General features: G+C 35.3%; 3 protein-coding genes across 3 annotated transcripts; all 3 read left to right on the plus strand.

Annotated features, from left to right (window-relative positions):
- Positions 1-311: 311 nt before the first annotated feature.
- On the plus strand, positions 312-4,306 carry LOC145639238 (uncharacterized). The gene is made up of 4 exons (XM_081690419.1): positions 312-489; positions 590-643; positions 757-808; positions 3,973-4,306. Exons 1-4 carry the CDS (start codon positions 356-358, stop codon positions 4,165-4,167), a joined length of 435 nt encoding a protein of 144 aa, XP_081546545.1. The 5' UTR covers positions 312-355; the 3' UTR covers positions 4,168-4,306.
- A 4,101-nt stretch (positions 4,307-8,407) lies between these two features.
- Positions 8,408-14,660, plus strand: LOC145639239 (uncharacterized). Its single transcript, XM_081690420.1, has 7 exons — positions 8,408-9,113; positions 9,818-9,870; positions 10,036-10,128; positions 10,221-10,444; positions 11,186-11,252; positions 13,857-13,967; positions 14,526-14,660. The coding sequence occupies exons 1-7, from the start codon at positions 8,648-8,650 to the stop codon at positions 14,547-14,549; spliced, it is 1,038 nt and encodes a 345-aa protein (XP_081546546.1). The 5' UTR covers positions 8,408-8,647; the 3' UTR covers positions 14,550-14,660.
- A 2,630-nt stretch (positions 14,661-17,290) lies between these two features.
- LOC145638139 (uncharacterized) lies at positions 17,291-18,752 on the plus strand. The gene is made up of 2 exons (XM_081689101.1): positions 17,291-17,473; positions 18,008-18,752. The coding sequence occupies exons 1-2, from the start codon at positions 17,411-17,413 to the stop codon at positions 18,641-18,643; spliced, it is 699 nt and encodes a 232-aa protein (XP_081545227.1). The 5' UTR covers positions 17,291-17,410; the 3' UTR covers positions 18,644-18,752.
- The last annotated feature ends 5,372 nt before the right edge of the window (positions 18,753-24,124 follow it).

Genomic DNA, 24,124 nt, shown 5'->3' on the forward strand with positions numbered 1-24,124 from the left:
TTTATAAATTTGGCACGAACACGATAAAATCGACCTACAAAGTACTATTTAACATATACTACACATAGGTCCGCGAGCATTACTGCATTAGCACAACTCGTGAATAGGTTATGTTTATAAAAGATCGACAAGAAGTCAAGAACCCAAGATGACATGACTATTTCATTCTCTATTCAAAACATGACCCGCTTGAGCGCAATGTCACAACACATAAGTCTACACGGCTTGGACCATTCGGCCATGCCCCCCTCTATTTCCTAAAACATCCCGTTCCCCTTAAATTCTACGGAGTACAAAGTAGTCTCAATAAAATGACGAGTGCTTGTGCTTGAATCCTTGATAGAGTGAACGAGATATGAAGGAAGAAAAAGGCATGGAATTCAAAACCACTCAATTATCATTCACAAATACTACTCCTAACTCCACCACCACCACGCCAACCACCTCCGCCACCAAGCGCCTCCTCTTCGACCGCCGCTACGGTTGGGTGTCAGTCTCTCACCTCCTTTTTTTTTCTTTCTGAAATTCGTGTTCTATGAATTATTGGCTAAATTTTGATTATTAATTTTTCAATCATTTTTGGGTTCAGAATTGATGAATGGAAAAACCCATCTGAAGAAGCTCTTGCTGGTGGCCGTGGAATGTAATTTAACTACAATTTCTCAATTTTATTGTCTCAATTTAATTTTGGTGATTTTAATTTTACCAATTGCTTCATTTGTTCATGATTTTCTGATTTTTTATTGTTAAAATTAGGTTCTGCATCGTCCCAATTGCTAAAGGGTTGCTAGAAATGGCCTCTAATTCGGTGAGAATTTCTTTGCTTGTTACTGCTTAATTTCCCATTAAAATAGCGTTTGTGGGTAAATATACCTGGGAATTTCATGTTTTAATTAGCAGTACTTTATTGTATAAGCTCTGTTTATTTGGACCTTAATTTGGTTTTAGCAACGGTTTTGGTTTCTCTGTGTTACATCTATATTGCTGAATATTTCATAATGAAATTTAAGCTTTTGTGTTTAGTGTAAGATTTTGGAATGAGAGATTTTAATCATAGTGTGAATTCGTGACTCCAAAACTTTTGAGTTTATCAGTGTTTCATGTATCATGTGAAGATTGACTCTATGGTATGAGATGGAATAGAAAATGGGATTGAATCGAATTACGTATAACTGTGGTTTCTTCATTATAGAGTTCTTGATATAGAATTATAAATGGAGAGTTTTCTTACAAAATTTCTTTTATTGTTTCATACCCGCATTTGTCTTGTTCACACGAGTGCTTCTAGAATTGAAGGATGAAAATATGCTTGTGGACTAATTTTTTTTGGTAGTGGACCTATGCATTAGTGGTGCGATAGCGGGCTAAATGAGGAGAGTGAAGGTGCATTTTTTGTTGGTGGAAATTATTTTCAACTGTGCCTTTGATATCAATTACATTGGTTCAACAAATTTTATGGTTTGTAGGGGCTTCTGACAAGTCAAATTTCATGGTTTGTAGGGGCTTCTGACAAGTCAAATTTCATGGTTTGTAGGGGCTTCTGACAAGTTCAATTGTGTTAAATAATAGAGGTTTTATATCATTTCTCAATTTTACACACTATCTTTGACCAAAAGCTTTAGTCGAGCCTAGTCAGTAGTCGCGAGTTATCTATGAATATGTCGGTTCCTTACTTGCTTTTCAACCTAATTAGTTCAACCATCTCGCAGCTTGCCACTATTTCTTTTTGATGAAGTTTTCCCCTTGTCTTAGGAAATGGGTTTCCTGCTTATCAAAGTGAGCCTAACAGAGCCTCTTTTTACCTTAATTAACATGAAGTTCATTTGCAACTTTCACTGTTGTCCTTTTCGTGAATTATGGTTGATATGTAGTTTCAGACATTTCTCTTTTAAAGTGGAGACAGTTCTTTGGGTTTGACTGATGAGTAAGTTGCCAGATCATATGCTGAAAACTTTGTTGAGCTATGCTAACAGAATTTGACCAGCTAGTAAGGCATTCTGGTTAACTGTAAATTCTCTAATAGGGTAGAACTGTAGAAGGATTGAGCGGCAAGCCGGGAAGTTGAGAACTGGTTAGGATAGACTGACTAGTCTGATACTTCATTTTTGAATTCAGATTATGGAGATACAAATGTTATAAGAGAGGGAACCTTTCTCAACTCTTGCTTGCGGATAACTTAAATTGGCTTGACATCTAATTTTACAAGAATTTGCAAACAAATCCAACAGATATCTCTTACATGAAAATGCATGTAAACCTCATTTTAGAATTGGGAATATGTTCGTGAATGTCATGCCCTGCACCTGTGTCCAATCTCAGGACAATGTGTGTCAATAATTTTGAACCTCAATATTCGACCACGTACCCAACACTTGAATATATTTCCATATCTGACACTCATAACCAAGTTTGATCAACTGAGGGACAGTTTTGTATCAGAAATACAGGATTCAAGGTTGTTATAATGTTGCAACTGCAGAGAAAATCCTAGGGTTTCTACGAGCTGTATAATTGTAATATATTACTATTGGATTTACTATACTATCAATATGGAAATTGGTGGATATCTGGATATAAGCTTGTCTTTAGTTTCTGGGTCAATCAATCAGAAATTACTTACTAATTGTTAATCTCTTCTGTCAAACTACCAAGTATGTTGAAATTAAAACTTCAATGCAACTAGATGAGTGTGAATGTGGAAAGAGAAGGTCTTGGTATTAGATCTGTAACACTTTATCATTATTCAGGAGAGGGGATTAAGTAAGGGAAATGGAGTTTCTCAACATCAACAGAGCACAAGTCCCCTTACCCAGCACTCCCTCTTCCCAGCACCAACATTTACTTTATATCCTAGCAGTACAAACATCTGAGTATCATTCTTCCAGACATTGTCAGACCACCTTACATCCACCAGAATCATCCTGCTTGCCCCTACTCTACCCGACAGGAGGCCTCATTTTATCAACTTCATCCGCTTTCACACTATGACTATACCATCTCCATGTTTCATGACAATTAACCAAGTATCCTTGTTCCAAACTTCCTATCCACCACCACTATATTAACTCTGTAACCGACTGCAGTGACCATCCTAGTCGCGAACTTCCATTTCCAGGTCTTTCTATCCAAGAAAACACCACTTTGCTTGAGTGCACCTTTATATTTTTTGATTCAAAAAAAGATCTCTGAAAAATCAACCCACTGGTTCTATTCAGCGCCCTGTATGTCATTTTTGGTAAACCCTATCCTAGAATTTGGCCTTTATCCAGCAGATCAATCTTAGGTGGTCCAATCTGATCACTAAAGTCAATGTGGTAGAGTTAGAAAGTGGGGAGATAAAAGTAGGTTTTGGGGTGCATAGAGAAAGCCAGAAAGAGAGAAGTGGTAGGAATTTGATTGAATTGGTCTACCAAACACAATGTAATGTTTTCGATACTCTTTCCTCTTCCCAAAAAAGTCATGGGTAAATTGAAAGGCCTTTCATTTCTTTCCTTTCATTTTATGTCTTGTTTTATTTTCCTTCCCTTGAACCAAACAACCCCATATTGGCCATATTTGACTAGTTATTTTGTTTAGGTAAGACATAAATTCTGCCTTTATTGCTTTAACTAAATTGATGACCATTCCTGGATACCTTATCAGCATATGGCTTTTGCTTGATGGTGAACTTACTGCTGTGAAGTAAAATGTTCATTCTGTAACTTACAGACCTTATCCTTCTGTTTCTCAAGGGCTGAGGCAATTGCAAAGTTTGTCAGTAACTGCCTACAAGCTGCTCTGTACACTTTGTCCACAAACCTGTCTTTATTGCTATGGAGTATTTGCTAGTTAACATGTCAAGTAGTAGTGTTGGACTTTGTCATAATTGCATCTGTATATCTTTGTATGTGATGAATTATTAGCCGTTGTTTTTGTATTCTATTAGCCGTTGTTTTTGTATTTTATTAACAACTTAAGACTAAATGGGCTTAGATAAGCGCTGTGGCAGACTCTGCAATTGAAATTCTGAAAAGACGTGACCGCTTCTGTCCTCAGCAGTTGCAAGCCACAGTCGGCAATCAGCTTCAGCAACTGGCAGCTTCTATACAGAAACCAGGCTTAACCTTGTTAAAGTTTAAGAGGAAACATGCAGGAAATGGTAACCTACAAGAACTGGAAACTGCCTAAGAATGGATTAGGCCTTGCTGTGTATGCTGGTTTGGTTTTAGTATTAAGATGTTGGTCGCATGTAAAACATATGAGTATACAATACTTCAATACCGTTGCAGGCACACATTTGGCCTTCCATTCTGGTTTCTATTACTCAGTTTTCGAGTTTGTGCTTGTTTCAGGTGAGAAGTTAGATCACATTAGGTAAGATTATTTTCTTCAAAGATAGGTTTGAATTCGGTTTAATGTTTAGGATGTTTGACGTTTCAAGTTATTTTATTTTTTTCCCTCTTGCTGTAAAAGTTGTACTGTGTATTATTTTTGGAAAGTGCTGTAAACAATTTGGTTAACTACATGAAGTGCCTTTAAGAAGTTCCTTCTTCGGTGTTCAGAAAATCTTTCCTTGAATTTATATTTTTAAGGAACGGTCGTCACCACTAATCATTGTCATGGCTGCAGCCTTGTGGGTGAGGGCAAGGTGGCTAGTTTGCTTGGGAGTATTGATGCAGTTTCAACAATGAAAAGCTAAAAAAAGAACCTCGAGACGGCCTTGAATTAAGCTTTTTTGCTGGAAACTCCTTCATGATGCTTTACCCTTATTGGCGAATTTACTATCCAAGGGTCTTCTGGTTGATCCGTTATGTATTTTCTGTCGGTCTAACCTCGAGAAGACCTCCCATCTTTTCAGGGACTGTCCTTGTATTCGTCCCCTTTGGACTTCGACCCTTTTGGCACTAGATAGTACATTGCCAGCGTCCACTTCCTTTTCTGACTGGATTGTAGCGGTGATTTCATCCTATAGGAGATCCTTGTTTCTTTCCTCGGGGCTGTTTGGACAGTGCAGAATAACAGTATTTTCAGGCAAGCAGTGTGGTCTCTGCAATGGAACGAGACAAGGGGCAACAACCACTCAAGGTCTATGCAAGGAGGCACAAGCAAAAGAACAAGGGACAAGGTGAAGGGCTGCAGCAATTGTATCAGGAAGAGGACAAGGGAAATTAATGTTCCACTAAGCTTGGGGGTGAAGGGCATGCTGTCAGTAGATGACAAGGAATTTTAATGTAAAGAGTACTTTTGTAGGAGAAAGCTTGATATATAAGGATATGCAATGCAATAGTAGAGGGCATGTTTTTTGGATGAGAATAGAATAGCTTAGAGTAGCAGTAGTATTAGAGTTCCTCTCAAGAATTGTAGTACTCTGTTCTACATTGTAGCCGTTACCTTATATTTTCAATCAAATCCTTCAAGCTTTCCTCTATTTCTCTATCTTACTGTCTTATACAAATAGCCTAAGTATCCTAGTTTATTGCAAGTGGTATCAGAGCGGTATGGTCATGGTGAGCAGTATGACGACTCGGGTTGATGCCATGGAGGGCAAACTCGAGACCCTGGAAACACAACTCACAACGATTCAGGGGAAGTTTGATGTACAAGAGGCCCATCTCAAGGGTATTGCTGATAAGATGGGTACGCAAGAGAGCGTCATAGAGCGGGCTGTGCAGGCGGCGGTGGCCGGAATCTTGGAAACGGAGAGGAAAAGGACGGAGGAGGCTTTGGCCAAGACCATCGCCTGTGTGGAGGAGAGAGTGGATCGCTTTCGGAGTGACCATGACCGAATGGCGGCGGTTGAGAGGGAAAACAATCAAAAGCTACGGGAAGAGTTGAGGAAAATCGCAGCCGGGGGTCAGGGCAACCGACCACCACAAACACAGCCCGTCATCCAGCCTATCCTCAACCTTGACGCCGAAGGGAGCCACAACCCCAGTCCCGGGGAAGAAGAGGTGCGCAGCACATTCAGGAGAGGTGATAACCGTGGTGAAGACGAGTCGCTGGAATTCCGGCAGTGGCAGGGTGGCGGCGACGCCGATAACAGAGGGCAGTGGAGACACCGCAAACTCGATATGCCGGTTTTTGAAGGAGTCGACCCCGATAATTGGGTAGTAAAGGCGGAGATGTTTTTTGATTTTTATCAGTTGTCCGAGAAGGAAAAACTTGAAGCTTCAGTGGTGGCTTTAGATGGCGCCGCCCTGAAGTGGTATCAATGGGAGAATAAGAGGAGGCCGATCGTGGGGTGGGTGGAGTTGAAGCAGCGGTTGTTGCACGAATTTCGACCCTCACACTCCGGGTCGTTATACGAGCAGTGGCTGGCTGAGAGTCAAGGCGGAGGTTCGGTGGAGGACTATAGGAGGAATTATATAGAGAAGGCCGCTCCGCTAGATGGGCTTCCAGAAGCGGTGATGTTGGCGCAATGTTAAAACGGAGCTCCGGATGCTAAACCCGTTTAACCTGGAGGGTGCTATGGAACTTGCGGGTCGGATAGAGGAAAAAAATCGGGTCAATCAGTCAAAGCGGGTTCCAACCACCGGGTTTAAGTTTGAATTCAATTTTAGTTTGTTTTGCTAGTGTTATTAGCTTTGAAAGCTGTCCCATATGAAAGCTTTCGTATTGAATTTCTTGAGTTAGGGTTGAATAGGGGTTAATGGCAAAAAATTGATGATCGTTTGTCATAAAGATTATTTCTCAAGTTAGGGTCGAAATTTGAATAAGTGAGGGTGTATTATGAATAGGCCATATTGGTATATACGGTGAAAAACTGTACTAGGAAATAAAGTCCTTAATAGATTATATACTGACAATGATGTATATAAGATTCAATCCATTTCTCACAGGTTAATTCTAGGAAATAAAGTCCTTAATAGATTCTAATACTTTATCAACTATTTAGGTAATTGTATTCCACCATCTAGAGTCTAAAACCCGTATTCATATGTAGATAGATGACTCGTGAATCTGTGTTAAAAATACAACCCAATTACAAATCTAGGTAACCCCAACAAAAATCTGAAAATAGTATAGTGCACCATGCGCACGGTGCACCCGGGAAGAACATTAGACATATTTTAAAGAACATGGGCAAAAAAAAAGAACATGCTAGTCTTTGAAAAAGAACATACATGTGTTGACAAAAGAACATGTTTGTGTTTGACAAGAACATGACATTACAAAGAACATAAAGTCTTTACAAAAAGAACATGTTATTTTTCATGGATATTTGGGTGGTTAAACGTGTTTGAAAAATAACATTATATTTGACAAAAAAGAACATGTTCGTGTTTGACAAAGATATAGGTGATCATTGGGCGGACCGGGCCAGGGTTAAAAAATCAGTTCACTTCTCGAGTTGGGCCAAGTTTTGGGCTGAAGTTTTTGTGCCCAAACCTGTCCAAAATGGTCCGGTTGTGCGGGCTTTTCGTGTTGAGTATAAAAAATCAACTAAAATGCATAATAACGCAATCCCAAACCCGCCCAAAAATTTAAATTTACGGGCCGGGTCCGACCGAATTTGGGGGTGAAATTTTTTTGCCCAAAACCCGTCCAAAATCAAGCCGGGTCGATCTAACTTTGATCACCTCTAACCAAATAACATAAAGTCTTTATAAAAAGAACATGATAATACAGTAAAGAACATGTTCTTTTTTCTAGTTACTCGGGTGATTTTTTTTTTTTTTTTTTTTTTTTTTTTTTTTTTTTTTTTAATGTACATACATTAAAGAACATATTGTATAATATAAAGAACATATAGTTCAAACTCAAAGAACATATTAATCAAATTTAAAGAACATATTATGCTCACGTTCTTTATAAATATCTATAATGTTCTTTTTTTCGCCCATGTTCTTTTAAATATACCTAATGTTCTTTCCGGGTGCACCATGCGCATGGTGCACCCGGGTGCACCAACCATACATTAACAAAAATCAATGTAACTAAAATTGAACTATTTTTATTACAAGTAATCTAAATACGTAGGCCTTGTTTGGTTGACAATATAAAATGAAGGAAGTGGAAATTCATGGGATTCGATAAATTAAGAAGTTGTTTGGTTGACACAAAAAAACAAAAATGGTGGAAATTTTAACTTCCCGCAAAACAAAAGGAAGTAAATTACCTCGTCCCCCCAAGGTCAATTATGGGATTTCCAAATTTCTATATTGCCAACCAAACAAATTTAGAAGATTCCTCATAATTTCATGAGGGAAATAACTTCTCGTAAATGCAATTTCCTATGAAAATTTAATGAAAATTTAATTCCCACGTCAATCAAACAAAGCCGTAGTTGAAAGAAAACCAATCCATCTTATTACTTGAGTAGAACCAAATAAATTGACCCGAACTCAACCAAAACGACCCATTCACCACGTCTCCTAATAACTCCCATAGAGACATACGTAGTACAAGATTACTAGATGAAGGAAAATTGTGGTCAGTATAAGCAGGGATATTCCTTTTCTTTAGAGCACCCTCCAGAAGATCACACCAACACTGCTCCTCCTAAAACTTCGAACTACACTTTTGTCAAACAGACCTCCACTCATATTTCCATGGCACTCACTCTTCTTCCACCACCTTCTTCATCATTCTCTTGAACTTTCCCAGAAAAATTCAACAAAAATTCAGCAAGAAAACTGAACAAAAAGGGTGTCAAAAACCCAGAAAAATGCGGAGTCTCTTAATCCTAAGACCACCATCACCATACATTTCTTCTCTCTCCTCCTCCAATTCGCCGTCTTCTTCTCTCTCTCCCCCACCTACAACCACCAGAAGTAGCAGAACCTGCGGCAGGTTGCCGCGGCGGTTTCAATTTCTGAGTCCTTCTTGTTCTTCTTCGAAGAAACAGCAGCAACAAACTTCGCAAACTACTCTTCAGAAATCTCCTCCTCCTCAAAGTCTTCGACGTTTGTTGAATTGGAATCCAAAACCAGAAGATGATGATACGAAATCCGATGATTCGGGTTCGAAAGATGGGGTGGAAGAGGGTGAATTGGAAGGTGATACCGCCATTAAAGGTACTATTGTTGCTGGGTTGTTGTTAGTTGGTGTTGTTGGTGGGTTTGGAGCAGCTGGGTATTTTTATAGGGATCAGATTAATAGTTTCTTGACTCAGTTTTCTACGTTGATTGAAGGTAATTTCTGTTTTTATTGTTTAGTTTTTATTCTGTTTCAGACTTTCAGTTCATTTAATTTAAGTTAGGATATGTTAGGAAATTCAGTTATCAATCATATATTGCTATTTTAGGAATGTGACAACTTTTTCGGACATTCTGAATTATTACAAACGAGTAATGTAAGGAAGGAGGTATATGTGAATGTTGTTTGTGGCGGATGGACTCATTGCTATTAAGGAAATGTTAGACGGACCTGTGACAACTTTTTCCGGACATCTTGAAATGATAATCACTTCATATGGAATTAATAGACATGTCGGTTGTATAATTTGAACTAATAATGTGACAACTAAGTTCGAAAGGAGAGCATATGTTTGGAGTCCATTTTGAGTGTTAAGTTTTTGCTTTGGTTCACTTGATTTAAGATAGGAAATGTTAGGAAAATAGAAAATCCAATGACCAATTATGTTTTTCTATTTTAGGGAAGGTGAATACTTTTTATGGACAATTTGACATGGTACTTATTTCATTTGGAGTTTAGAGTCTTGTTGGTAGTTTAGTTGAACTAGTGATGTGAGGTGAGGAGGGAGTATATGTGATGGACTGATAATTGATTTGGGGGTGAAGGAATTGATCATTATATTATATAATTTTGGAGTAATATTGCGTATCCTTTGTAAATTTTTTGATCCTGATTCTCATGGAGTACTTTCAGTATACAGGTTATGGGCCAGCAGGATATGCATTATTTGTGCTTGTATATGCCGGACTTGAGGTTTGTTATCCCCCTATGTCTTTCTTATCACCAAAAGTTTTTATTGGAAGAATCCAGCTAGTGGAATCTTAATCTAGGAACTAATCCATGAATGATTTGGTCATCCTATGAGCTTGTTGGATTGGATGCTGTTTCCTTAAACTAATCTTATGCCATTTCTTTTAGGTTCTTGCAATTCCGGCTATTCCATTGACAATGTCTGCCGGTCTTTTATTTGGTTCTGTCACTGGAACTGTACTTGTTTCCATAAGTGGAACAGTGAGTTTTTTTTGTCTTTCCTTTCTATTTTGTGTAACCAAATGCAAAGATTCTTGCTAATTATCCTTAGGTTTCTGTTGTTTCTGTTTCAGTTAGCAGCAAGCATTGCTTTTCTAATTGCAAGATACTTTGCCCGTGAGCGAATATTGAAACTTGTTGAAGGAAACAAAAAGTTCAAAGCAATTGATAAAGCCATTGGAGAGAATGGTTTCAGAATTGTTGCCCTCCTTCGCTTGAGTCCCTTGCTTCCCTTTTCCCTAGGGAATTACTTGTATGGACTTACGTCCGTCAAATTTGTCCCCTATGTTTTGGCAAGGTCTGCTTCTTGTTATCTCACTATTATGCCTTTTGATTTAGTTGTGGTGGTAAATGGTTTTTGGTGAGTGCTGCGTTTATCTAATACCCTTGTTGGGCTGCAACTGGTGGTTTAGAGGCTTGTCCTTAGACTTGTGGCTAAGCTCTTGGTAAAAGCTTTGTTGAAGCAACAAGATCCTAGAGTGTGTTATTGATGATGTTTTCTTGAAAGCTTTAAACAATACAATTCAAAAGTGAGAAGAGGGTCCAAATGTAACTTATGAGTAAACATTCCTGATCTAAGCTGTAAGTGCAGCACTCGTGTTCAAGATGTGCACCTTGAAAACAATGTGTGGAGACATATAGTGTGGCGAAAGGACATATCCTCTGTCTTTGTGTATTGTGCTTTTGGGTCCTTTCCATATCCGTTAGTGTACACTGTATAGTTTATCTATTGGGTTTTTGTTTGATGTTTATTATTGAATTATTGCAAGTATACAGTAGTTTCAATGATCTGCAATTACATTTTCAGTGAAATTGTTGGATCATCTTTATTCTTTAATGTGCATGTAACTGCTGTCTTGTTATTTCCAGTGATGTGAATACAGTTTTACTAGCACTAGCATATTTTGCATATCATGCTCATTATTTTATTGTTTTTTCAAGCATCTATGTGGTGCTAAAAGCTGATGATAAAGTTGCCTGAAGTTATTTATCTAGACTCAATTGCTAACATACTAACTCAGCACTCAATATCATGCAGTTGGTTGGGGATGCTTCCAGGGACATGGGCGTATGTGAATGCCGGAGCTTTTGGTCGGGCGATTATTGTAAGTAGCATTCTATAACTTGACTTCTATTGTGAGTTCCTTCACAAAAAAAAAAAAAAAAAAAAAAAAAAAAAAAAAAAAAAAGAATTACACAAATTCCTTTCTTATTGTTACCAAGTATCTACCTGAAGTATTTTTTTCCACCCAAGTTGAGATATAGGAAATGGGAATGAAAAAGTTCTTGGTGACTTTTGGTTAAAACAGTAGTTACTGATAGTTGGTGTGAACTGTGAAAGTGGTTATCTTTTGGAACAATACTACCTCCCCTTATATTATGTATGAAAATTAAGCTGAGTATCTTGGCTTTAGTTGCTGAGTGTATGGAACTGAAATTGTTTTTAGAGCACCCTTACTTTTTATCAGGGGCTGGTTTGTTATCAAGCAAGCCTTCAGGGGAAATAGATACTCTTGTCCTCTTTTATGAGTAAATGATTTTCCCTTTCCCTTTCCTTTTTCCATTTCCATTTCTCCTTAGTGTGTTCATCTGAATTCCCTCTTCTTTGTTCCCTACCTCTTGGTATTTTAATTCCCTACTATGGGATCTTTCACATTGCACCACCTACCCCAAACCCACCCTCACTTCTCCTTTGACAGGACTGCCATATTGCCATGCTTTTACAGTTTTACCCACTATCACCATTTTCCATTCCATGTCCCATCCCAATATCCACCAGTCTGATCTTCTATTGCCACCCAAACCAACAGCCCTGTGCACTTTCCCTCTACAGAAACGCACCACATCCAGCTCCTTTATTAACCTGAAGCTATCCAAACCACCTGCTTGATCCCCTCGATTATCCGAAATCTCATGGGCATCAACTCTAGCTCTACCCAACAATCTGTCGTAGCCCAACTACCAACACTGCAAGTCTGCAACTCTGTATTTTCCACATAGATTTTGGATTTCCACTTTGTCTACATCAGTTGAAAGATACTTGCTTTCCAATTAAGCTTGCCTGAGAGTCCTGAATAGGCCAGTGGTGATGAAAACCTATATATAAGGGATCTGTATAAATATATAAATAAGAATCGAAATGTTAGTGATGTGGTTGTATGAATAAGAGAGAGAAGACCATGATCTGTTGCCAAGTTGGTGGTTATGATATTTGGTTCAGGAGTTTGAGAGTGATAGAGAAAGAGAAAAGGGTGCCTGTGAGGATGGTGATAGGAAGTGAGAATAAATTAAAGATTATCCAATATTGTTAAGGGGAATTGGCTTTCATTCCCTATACTTATTCAAGAAATTTCCTTTTCTTATTTTCTTACCCCTCATTACCCTTTTCAGTTTCTCTGGAGTCAACATATTGCCATATGGTACAGAAGTATTTTACATAGTCAACATATTGCTATGCTGTCAAATGTTACATTTTTTCTTGGATATTTAGATAAAGGGGAAAGGAAGGGTAGGAAAAGGTGTTCCCTTCCCTTCCTACCCCCCCCCCCCCCCCCCCCCACAATATTTTCCATTTCCTTATCCAAGCAAAGTGTTAAGGTTGGGAAGGGCTCTTACTGTCTTAGGACATTTAGTATTTTAGTTTAGAAGGAGATGAGGTGATAATTATATTGATATTGCAGTGATTGTGGCGATATATGTTTGGTTCATTATTTTCACCTGTTAGATCAAAGAAGAGAAATTTCAAAGAACATGTACCCATTCAAAATTTGCCTTCAATGATGTTATTAGTACCTTTAATATAGGGATAACCTTAAAGGGGTCGATTTGGGAAGTCTAGTATTATAAGGTTAGTAGTCTGTAGCTTTAGTATAAATAGGGGATAGGGTATGTAGTAAATCATTATGTAATTCTGAGGAAATATGTTGAGAGTAGTAACCTCAAGTTACTAGGAGAGTGATAACCTAAAGTTAACAAAAGAGTAATAGCCTCAAGCTATTAACCTATCCTTTTGTATCTAAATTTCTGCTATTATCAATCAAAGACTCAAGCTTTTATCTTTATTTGTTAGCCTTGTCGTATAAGAAATACAAGTCAGATTAGTAGTCTATTACAGATGTTAAGGATTTCCTAACCTAAATGGATAGTACATTGGGTTGCGGCCTAGTATTGGAATTGCCTTAGGTTGTATTCATGAAGTCTTCAAATGCCATTTTCATACATTTTTCTTCTTCCCTAACTGCTCCTTTCCTCTCTCAAGCAATTGTTGAAAGAGCTGACACAGATCTTGCCAAATTTAATTTGGTCTAAAATATTCTGGAATCAATTAGCCCCTCAGGCCTCAACAAAGTTGATATTCATTTGCAGTAGTTGCCTGGACAACTTCATTTGTTCTGTTTCTTTTCTGAACATATTGTGGAGTCTGATTTGCTGTCATAACAACAATCATGTTTCCATGCTAAACCAAATATGGAGGGGACTGCTTGCCCTGTTTCTTTTCTGAACATATTGTGGAGTCTGATTTGCTGTCATAACAACAATCATGTTTCCATGCTAAACCATATATGGAGGGACTGCTTGCCCTGCTAGGTTATTGTTTAACTGTGAAGATTTCGTGTCCAATTTGTACTCAAATTTTAACTTACACTGCTGTCTGCTTCTGGTTACCCGAGTAAGTGTAAGTGTCTAATTGTACCATTCTTTCTGTGCAGCAAGAAGAAACCGGTGTTGGTGTGACAGGAGGAAATGGTCAACTTCTTACATTGGGGCTGGGATTATTAGCAACAGCTCTGGCTGCTTCTTATGTCACAAAACTGGCCAAGGTAATGCCTCTGGGCTCTGGAGTATTTCATTGTTGTAGAGTACAATAGTGTGATCCATCTCTTGGTATCTGGTAATAGATTACTACCTCTGTTTTATATTATTTGCAACGATTAGACATTTTTTCTCTCTACTTTATGTCAAATCGTTGCAAATAATATGAAACGGAGGTAGTGTATTCTTTCAAAACTCCAATAATCAGAGGAAGGCCTTAGAAAGTGATGATTAATGGTAACTTTGTCATTAGTCCTAATATCTCGTACACTTATAGATTATCAGTCGAATGGCATGCAATTTTTTTTTTTGACAATTAAGAAAACAGGAAAAAAATAAATAAATTACATGCCCTTTCTTGCTTCAATTGCAAGTTTATGGGCTACTACTAGATTTTTTTAGAACTTCTGCTGTCAGTCTGTCATAGAGTTAAACAGAAATTGTATTCTATGATGCTGATGCTATCTGCGTTTGAATCCTATAAGCTTCAAAACAATTATTACAGTTACTTCGGATATTACAGAACCTTAAAATATACTGAAGCTGTATTTTCCTTGAGTTTGCAGGATGCAATGAAGGACATTGAATGAAAGAGAAGCACGAATGTACGTAGGCTGTAAAATCTATAGGTTACAATTTTATCATGTAAATTAAACAATAGAATTATTATCAAAAATCTTAGTTCAAGTTTATTTCTTTTACAGTAATTGATTTATTAATTCACATGAAATAATGGAGAAGGTATTTACCCAAAAAAAAAAGTGAACAAATGAACGTCTGAAACTCATTTTTGACCTTGAAATATTTGAATGTTCTGCTCCAGTTCATATTCATGAAATTCATGTGAACTGAACCTTCTTATCTCTTCCTCTGGAAACTTCTACAGTTTTCTTACTCCTCTGTTTTGGGATATTTTATGTCAAAATTTATGACTCAATCTCTCTTAAAAAATGTGCCAACATGTGATTTTGGTCAATACTGTCAACTTCTACAATCATTTATATCACCGCATTTTAGAATTAATCCATAAAGTCTAGTTGCCCTAATTAATTGCAAGTGTTGCAACTATTGTACAAAACTCCAAGCCTTTGATGAAAAGCAGACTACATCAATTTCAAACCGTAGAAAATACTCTGAAATACTTCAAGTAGTTCCTGTTCATTTTGACGTTTAGTAAGGTTGGAAAATCAAGAAAGGTTCTTGGTTGGTTTAGTTGGTTGGGATTGGGGAAAACCAAAACCCTAAGGTTACCAGGGATCTTTGTAACTACAAGCGTTTGAGTGTGGGGAATCTCTTACCTTTCCTCTAAAATTTTTAATGTTCGGATTACAGACACTAGACCAAACAAATTGTAAGAATTTTGGTTTGATTATGCCAGGGCCAATCATTTTACTCAACAAAATAAAAAATAAAAAAACAACGGTTATTCACACAATATATATTTCCTACGGAGAATATATTATAATTCGGTTGTACACTTGACCTTGGAAGCTGTGCAACGCGCACCCTTGAAAGATATCTATTACCGCTTTAGATGCAAAACACTTCAAACTTTCAAAGGACCCAAAAGAAATCCTGTAGTATGGTAGGAACAGAAGAACAATATACAAGTTGTTATTAAACGTATGTTTCAAATTTGTAGAACAAATCACCCATTATTACGAGCAAAGGAGATCCCCCACAACGTGGGTGATGTAGTGATAGGAATATAATCTATGATTCTATGTATGGTATCGATCAAGTACCATCTCTCTGTTGATGAATGATGAAGTGTTTCAAAGACGGTTCTACATACATCTTAACTTTCATGCAGATCGACATGATCTAACAATTACTTCATGAATCATGATCATATCTTATCTTATCTTTCTTGAATAATTCCTTTTTTCTACTTCATTATTTCATATAATGCACGTCTAACAATGCATCTATACATTATTATGTTACTTCACTTTTTTTGTTTGTATTTTGTACTCGAACCAATTGACATTCCAACAAAGATATGATAATCTTACATGAAACTTCTAATTATATTATTTAAACATCCTTCAAATATGTTATACCACATATTTAAATAAAACAAAGGTAGAGATGGATAGAGTAGTAAGGAGAAAATTATGGGTTTTGATTTATTACGTAATAAGATTTGGACTTAAGTCTGTTTATAATATGTGTTTACGTATATATCCATATACCTTATGAACATTTAAATCAAGTATATGTATGTAATAACATGAATGCCGAGTGGCTTATCTCCTAGCTAGGACTCCAACTGTTTAAAACAATGTCTCTATCTTTAAAAATCCCTTAATATGAATTTTTATCTTATTTTGTTTTATTTCGATCATTTTCATGATTAGTTAATTAATATAGAATGTCATCAAATAATAAAGATATCACCCATCAAAAATAAAAAATAAAAAAACAAAGATATCAAGCAAGGTCACCTTAATTATCCGTGTCGAATGTAAAATGTTGGTGGCCACAAATTTATACTTGTAATTAGCTAGCTATTTGAAGATTTTGAACCAATAATTAGCAATGACATAGTCGAACAATTCTTTGTAAATAACGAATTAACTCCCTCCACGTGTCCTACAAAGTATGTATATACCTACTTACCACATAAAAACTACAAATTTAAAATATGTATGATGAATATTGTGTCCAATTTTAAAACAATGTCTCTGTGTCCTAAAATCTTATCGAGTCTACCTCTTAAATTTATACTCACATTTGATCCTTATACACGTATCTGAGTAACATAGTGACTATATACATGATTGGAGTACTTATCATTAAGTATTTAATAAAGAATTATACGATCATTATTCAAATACGTAACAAGGACAGCAAGCAAACATGAAACATTCACCCTAGTTTTCCGTGTCAATGTAAAATTTTGGTGGCTAAAATACTATAATTAGCAATATCAAGTTACATACATGAACCAATAATTAGCAATGACATAGTCACTTAACCAAAGAATCAAAGCCCTCCACGTGTCCTACAACAAACTATTATACGACGCCATGTGTCCCATACGTAGTTGATACGTATATAGATATTTTTATATATTTTTTTAAAATAAATTGAAAAAAAAGGTAATAAATGAGAAAAAGAAGGGGTGGAATTACTATACAGACTGTAAACTCTCACATGAAATAGCTCTATTCTTGCCACGAATTTGCGAGCCATGCAAAAATGCCCATTTCGTTTGCCATGTGTTGCTTAGTCATTGGGTAAGATTCACCTTTTTTGTTGATTTTTTTATTTTAAAAATATGAAATAAATGGTAAGAGCCTACTATATAAAGAAAGAGAGGTGGGGTGTTGAATAGTAGTAGTCATATAAAACATAAAAACATACATCATCAAACTTAAGAAGCTCTCATACGTTTTATAGTAACACATAAACAACAAACAACTTGATAGTAAACTAACTAGCTAATATGGCAACAATGGAGTGGTCTCCTCAACATGCAATGAAAGCTTTCTTGCAAACTCTTCATTTGGTAAGTATTCATCACTTTTTATCTCAATCTCTAATATATTCTTGACATTATACAATCTATGCTGCTATAAATCATGATATATATTTTTTTTCATAAAATAACCGAGTCTGACACTTAAATATATATGGTTCCATTAGCTAGGATTGGATTCATAACACGTTTTTTTTTAATTACTTTTTTAAAAAAAATAAAAAAAATTAGCCGAGTTTGACACTTGTGTTCTCATTGATTATATCAATGAGTTGTTTTATGTAGGAGTATAATCGTCTTTTCAAGTAGCAGTAGAGGAGTACATGCCTCTAGTACTACTTGAGGGGGTAAATGTGTAATTTCCTAAATACAAGTTGCAAACAGTAATTGAACAACTTACTAAAAGTGTTGAATAAGTGATCACGTTTTTTTCAATATATTTACAGATTTGCCGCCATATTAACAAAAATTCGTTAATCTGACAGATAAATTTGTATTTGCCGCATATTAATTATGAAGTTGGTTCTTTTTTACTCATGATTTTTTTTTTGTTATATTTTTCAGTGTAAAGAGAATAACATACAAAATGAAGAAGAAAGGTATGGAGTAGATGGAAGCAAAGTAATCGAACCACAAGGAACAGAATTACTATCAGCTTTAGCAGCAGGAAACAAAGTAAGAATAATACTAGACATAACATCCCACCAAAAAGGCGTTACACCCTTAACACTTGCACTAGCAGTTGCTGCTAAACAAACTGAAGGCAAACTCATATGCATTCGTCCCACTCTTCAATCCCTCTTCGGACTAGAACACTACGTCGATCGCGACCACGACAACTGTGACGCTAGTGGCGTGACCGAACTACGAGTTGGTGATCCATGTGAACTAATAAACAACATTCGAAACGTTGATTTCGCAGTCATTGACTGCACCGGTTTCGACCCGAGTCGCCTGAGAACATTATCCGAGAGGTTGCACATGAATCCAAGAGGTGCTATAATTGTTGCTAACAATATAACACAAAGAGAACAAGGTGTTGTGCTTATTGATCAGTTGTTAAAGGGTAAAAGAGGAGTTGAATCTTCTGTTAGAACTTTACCTTTGAGTTCTTCAACAGGATTTCAACTCATTATTAAAATAAAATCTAAGTGTCAGAGGAGGAAACATAAGAGATTTTTTGTTACATTTGATGATTGAATAATGATCATCTTATGTTGTTTTTTTCATTTCTGTTGTTTCTTTTTCTGAGTGATGTTATGTACACAATATAATACTTGACTTGTACATTAGATTTTGACAATTATAACTGTGCACCATTTTTTTTTTTGTTGGTGCAGTAATTAACCAAGCTTGTTTGGTAATTACTGGATTACTTTTTCTATTTTCATGTATCAGAAAGGAGAGCTAGGTTAAATTACTGTGTAATTTTATGTACACTTTTTTTTTCCATGTATACTTTTTTTTTTCCCAAGTGTTTACACTTGCCATAATATCCTGTTTTTCTTTTTACAAGTATTTTTAGTACTTTTTTTACTTTTTTTTTTTTTTTTTTTTTTTTTTTTTTTTTTTGTTACAACTACAAGTTAACTGATATTATTAATTTATTATGGTCCTACTCTTCTTTCTCCATAAAAAAAAAGTCCCAACACAAATTGTCATTATATTATCTAATAATTTTAATAAAATATCAAACATAAAAAATTTGAGCAACACTGGAAGACCTGCTTCAATGAGCAATACTGCTCACTTAAGCAACACTGCTTAAAAATTTGAAGAAAATATAATTTTTTTTTTAATTTAAAAAATAATGCAGTTGGAATATTATGTGTGTTAAATTGTTTGTCATGTAGATAAAATATACCGTACTTATATATGATATGTTTAAGTTTGTTTGGTTATTTTTTTTTTGTTTTTTTTTTAATATTATCTTAATCACACTCTTTTAAATATTTTTATTTTTTTGATTTTTTTTTTTTTTTTTTTTTTTTTTTTTTTTTTTTTGTGTGGTATTATTTGTAGACTAAAAAGGTAAACATATTATATAAAAAAAAATCTACAATATTCTATGATATAGTAGTAATAAAAAGTCATTATATTATCTAATAATTTTAATAAAATATCAAACACAAAAAAATAAAAAATTAAACAATTATTTGATGAGGCAAGCTATAAGATGTTGTAGCCAACCAATGAGGAACTTTGTAGCTTGAAACCTTTGTAGTTTAAAAATATGATGTGGCAAGACAAGCTGCTACAATATGTTGTAGCTTGCCATTGGAGATGCTCTTACTTTTTTTTTTTTTTTTTTTTTTTTTTTAAAAAACTTAATCACTCCACTAATCAATTCATTAAAAAGTCATTAATATCTACAAATGAAATCTAAATTAACAATTACATAAAATAGAATCAAATAAAGGTTTTCTTCATCAAACTACAATCATTAAATAGGTTATATGCGTGCACGGTTTATTATAAAGCATGATAAGCTATATATTGACTATCCAATTAATTTTGTTATGAGAATATACCCTTTTTTTTTTGACACATATGAGAATATACCCTAACTGAGGGGTATGTATAAATGTATCCCTATACCACAATCAATAGCTATAAATAATATCAAGTGAATGAATTTTTATTATTTTTTTCTTAAAAAAAAAAAAAAAAAAAACCTCAATCAATTCAATTGTGTAGCAAAAAAGAAAGAAAAATTGAGAGAGAGACATGCATGAATATTTATGGGTTACAATTCATTTTTTTTTTAATTATAAAAGTCGTTTAATTTTATAGCTTGGATTTTGGATAAACACAAATAAATATGATTTGAAAAATTAGTCTAACCAATATTAAGTAGATTATTTGTGTGTATAGCACATTTTGTGTGCGACTAACCATATCATGTAGCCACGTTTTGTTAAGACAAATTTATTATTGGCCTAACGTTGCAAATTTGAAACAAAGGTATTTATATCTTACTTAATGAAAAATTTCAATACATATTAGAAAAATATTATTCATATAAATATATGTGGTCCTAAGTAATAATATTCCAACATCATTTTCCATCAATAATGATTTTCCATGTGTAATACATCGATTTTTCCCCAAGATACAATGTATGTTTTAGGTAGGGCTATCTTTTTCTAACTATGAGTACTCTTACGTTATAATTTGGTTAAATATTCAACTTGAAAACAAATTAAACAAATCTATTATTGGCCTATATCACAAATGGTGTGGTGGCTTTGGATGCACCATGCATGTAGTAATCTCATTAAGGGTCTACTTTAATTTCTTTCTCTAATATTGATCGTTAATTGGTTATCATAATAGAAGGTAGTGAAAACCCACGTTGTGCTCTAAAACCCACATGCATTATTAAAAAGGGATGGAGATAATTAAGAGCGAGCATAACCACTTTGCCAATATCACATTATTCACATACCTCATATTTATATGGAAAATAATAAACGGCTATTTATAAGGAGCTGAAAAAGGAAATATTAATTAAGGATAGATTAATATTAATCACACCGATTTGCATGTGATTTGTCATGAGTTCCCAACTTTTTTTTTTTTTTGAAAAGCAAAAATATTTCATTAATTAAAAGGCATACGACATCTACAATAAAGATTCGACGTTAACAAATACATAAGATTGGTAGAGGATGAAATCGGTCGTTGGACAATCACCCTAAAACCAAACAATAATTCTACCTAAACCAACCTAAGACAAGTCTAGGGTAAGTAGAGGATCCTATCCACAGGGAATGGGTAAGTACACCGAGAGTATGAAACGGTTGCAATCTAGTTCAGTCACAAATTGGGGGTTTTGATTAGGTAACTACTATGGAGACAAACACTAGGGGGAAATAGGGATTGACTCCAACCAAACCAATGGATCAAAACAATAGGCAAGCATGAACACAAATTGGGTGATAGAGAGGGCACTCAACATTGCCTTCTTTCGAAGCGACAACACTAAGCATTCCTAAACCAAACTCAACTAACAAGATAGGCCAACCAAGTCTTAACGATGAGAAGTAGACTACTAACTCGGGTTTGTCTTTCGATCGGTCCAAGAAAGCATTGAGGCACAAACAATTGAGATTTCTCACCTAATTGTTGCAACTAATACTACTACGTCATTCAAACAAGGAACCATAATCAAGAGGAATTTAGCGTAATCGTATAAGAAAAGGCTCACAACTAGACTCCATCTCTCAATGTAAGCATAGAAGTGAATACATGAGCGATAAGTGGCCATCCAATTACACATGCAATTAACCAATTCTTTAACAATCAATCATCAACCCAAAATGAACATGCAAGCACATACATCAATCAACCCATGGCTTGGTTGGGTCTTCACCCAACCCCTAGCTAATTAACTACTCACTAAACATGGTGAAGGACATCAAAATAACAAGTTCCAATTCAAACATTAAATTAACAAGTTGAGAGGAGTAGTAGGAATAAGGTAGATTGGACATGCAACAACAATTAAGCAAGATTAAGAGAGGAATTAACAATTCAAAGTAAATAAAAACTTAAATTAAAGAGTAAGAGATAGAGGAAAGAGATTACTTAAAATGCTTCAAAGTTGAGAAATTGTTGAATTCAAGAGAACAATCTTCAATTAATCTACTACAATGATTGAGTTTGAGAAGATCTAAGCTAATTAATGAGGGTTGAGAGAAACTAAGGGCCTAAGAAAACTAAAAGGGAAAGAAGATCCGCTCATCTGAAGTCAAACGTTCTATTTATATGCCCAAAAATTACATCGTAAAATCCGTCAAAATCGGGCTTCAGAACAGGAGGAGCGCCCGCTCCAGTAAGTAGGAGCGCCCGCTCCTCTGTGTGGAGCGCCCGCTCCTGGGCTCTCTGCATGCCCTCTCCTCTTGCAACAGTTTGGGGCAGAATGTAGGAAAACAGGGAGGAGCGCCCGCTCCTTGAAGGCTGCACGCTCGCTCCTATATGTGCAGGGGGAGGCAAAATGTGGCAGTTCAGGTAGGAGCGCCCGCTCCTTATTAGGTGCACGCCCGCTCCTGCTTTCCTTTGCTTCCAAAGAGTATTTCTTCATGCTTATGCTATTTAGCCCATTTTTCATTGTACCTACAAGCACGAGCACACACATAAAAAGAAACGGGGAAGCCAAGAGATGCAAATTAGCACGGGAGGAGTTAGAAAAAGGGATTAAAGTAGGGGAAAGAGTACAAAATTGTGTTTAGAAAGCCATGATAAGTGGACAAATAAAACACTTATCAAAGATATTGAATCAAATAGAATATTCCTTCATATAAACTACGACCGTCGAGTAGATCTTGCACTGCGGAGCATCTCCCTCTTATATCGCTGAAAATTACAGCCTTGTTGGAGAGACAATCTAACGATCCTTTGTAGCCGTGAGGATGTTTTCCTTCTGATTCATCTGTTCGTTTTCAAAAACTTGATAACTTTTTCACCAACGAAATAATTTCACGACAATCCATTAGATCTGCTACCATGGATTCAAAACTAAGAAATTTCTCCCTCGAAAAGATCGAGGAGATAAACCTTGTCTTTCGAAGGAGATCGGAAACCCTTTCTTTCGAGGGAGAAAAATTCCTCCCAAAAGGAGGAAGTATTATTATAAACCTAAAAAAAACAATAAAGAAACCAGGATTGGGGCTTTCCACCGATTAAAATCGATGGAAGCCCCTTCAAAATTCAACAATGGAGGCTAGGGTTTTTGAGAGAGAAAGGTGAAGATAGAGGAGAGAGGTTCAACGAGTTCCCAACTTAATTCTATTTTAAAAAATATATTTAATACTTATACATAACCCTAAAGGCTAGAGCTATATATATATATATATATATATATATATATATATATATATATATATATATATTATACTTGTATGTTCTGCAATTTTTATGTTCTTATCATTCATTTATCAACTTTAAATAAATTTATATAAATCCAAACGACCCGCAAGATTTGCCCTATATGTGTCGGGCATCTTTGATTATTAATAATTTAGGGCTTGTTTTGTTTGACATCGTTTTCAAATTTTTTTTTTAAAAACAAAAGACCAAAAATTGGAAACACTTTTTTTCTTGTTTTCTCTTTTTTGTTGGCAGTTTTCTAAAATATCATTATCTTAATACGGAGTAAGTTTGACTAATTTTTTTATTCATTATAGGACATATATCATATGATTTTGAAAAACAAAAAAAAGAAAACCACAGTGATGCCAAACGAACCCTTAGTTTTTTTTTTTTTTTTTTTTTTTTTTTTTTTTTGAATAGCAAAAATATTTCATTAATTAAAAGTCATACGACATCTATAATAGAGATTCGACGTTAACAAATACATAAGATATTGAATCAAATAGAATTTTCCTTCATAAAAACGAACCCTTAGTATTACATTGTATTTTTTTTCCTTAAACTGCTTTACATTGTATCACAATCTCATAAATATATCAAATATAGACCAAAAATATCATCAAATAATACCCGGTAATCCCCTAAAATTAAAGCATGAAGATCTGGAACTTTAATTTTAAATGCATGTGAAAAATGAAATTCAATGGAGCATTACCCAATGCCTACGCTTTTGTCAATGGAATGGACGCATTCCGCTAGCTAGTTTTTTTTTTTTTTTTTTTCTAGGCATGTATTAAGAAGAATACT

The sequence above is a fragment of the Chenopodium album genome, chromosome 7, assembly GCF_948465745.1.
Source record: "Chenopodium album chromosome 7, dcCheAlbu1.1, whole genome shotgun sequence".
Taxonomy (NCBI): domain Eukaryota; kingdom Viridiplantae; phylum Streptophyta; class Magnoliopsida; order Caryophyllales; family Amaranthaceae; genus Chenopodium; species Chenopodium album.

What these genes read in the sequence shown, in the direction of transcription:
- LOC145639238 (XM_081690419.1), top strand. Translation starts at nt 356, where the DNA reads ATGAAGGAAGAAAAAGGCATGGAATTCAAAACCACTCAATTATCATTC. An exon ending in CTTGCTGGTGGCCGTGGAAT is followed by an intron (nt 644 to 756) that starts GTAATTTAACTA and finishes TGTTAAAATTAG; the next exon opens with GTTCTGCATCGTCCCAATTG. An exon ending in TAGAAATGGCCTCTAATTCG is followed by an intron (nt 809 to 3,972) that starts GTGAGAATTTCT and finishes AAATGGGCTTAG; the next exon opens with ATAAGCGCTGTGGCAGACTC.
- LOC145639239 (XM_081690420.1), top strand. Translation starts at nt 8,648, where the DNA reads ATGCGGAGTCTCTTAATCCTAAGACCACCATCACCATACATTTCTTCT. An exon ending in GTTTTCTACGTTGATTGAAG is followed by an intron (nt 9,114 to 9,817) that starts GTAATTTCTGTT and finishes TTCAGTATACAG; the next exon opens with GTTATGGGCCAGCAGGATAT. An exon ending in TTGTATATGCCGGACTTGAG is followed by an intron (nt 9,871 to 10,035) that starts GTTTGTTATCCC and finishes CATTTCTTTTAG; the next exon opens with GTTCTTGCAATTCCGGCTAT.
- LOC145638139 (XM_081689101.1), top strand. Translation starts at nt 17,411, where the DNA reads ATGGCAACAATGGAGTGGTCTCCTCAACATGCAATGAAAGCTTTCTTG. An exon ending in TCTTGCAAACTCTTCATTTG is followed by an intron (nt 17,474 to 18,007) that starts GTAAGTATTCAT and finishes TATATTTTTCAG; the next exon opens with TGTAAAGAGAATAACATACA.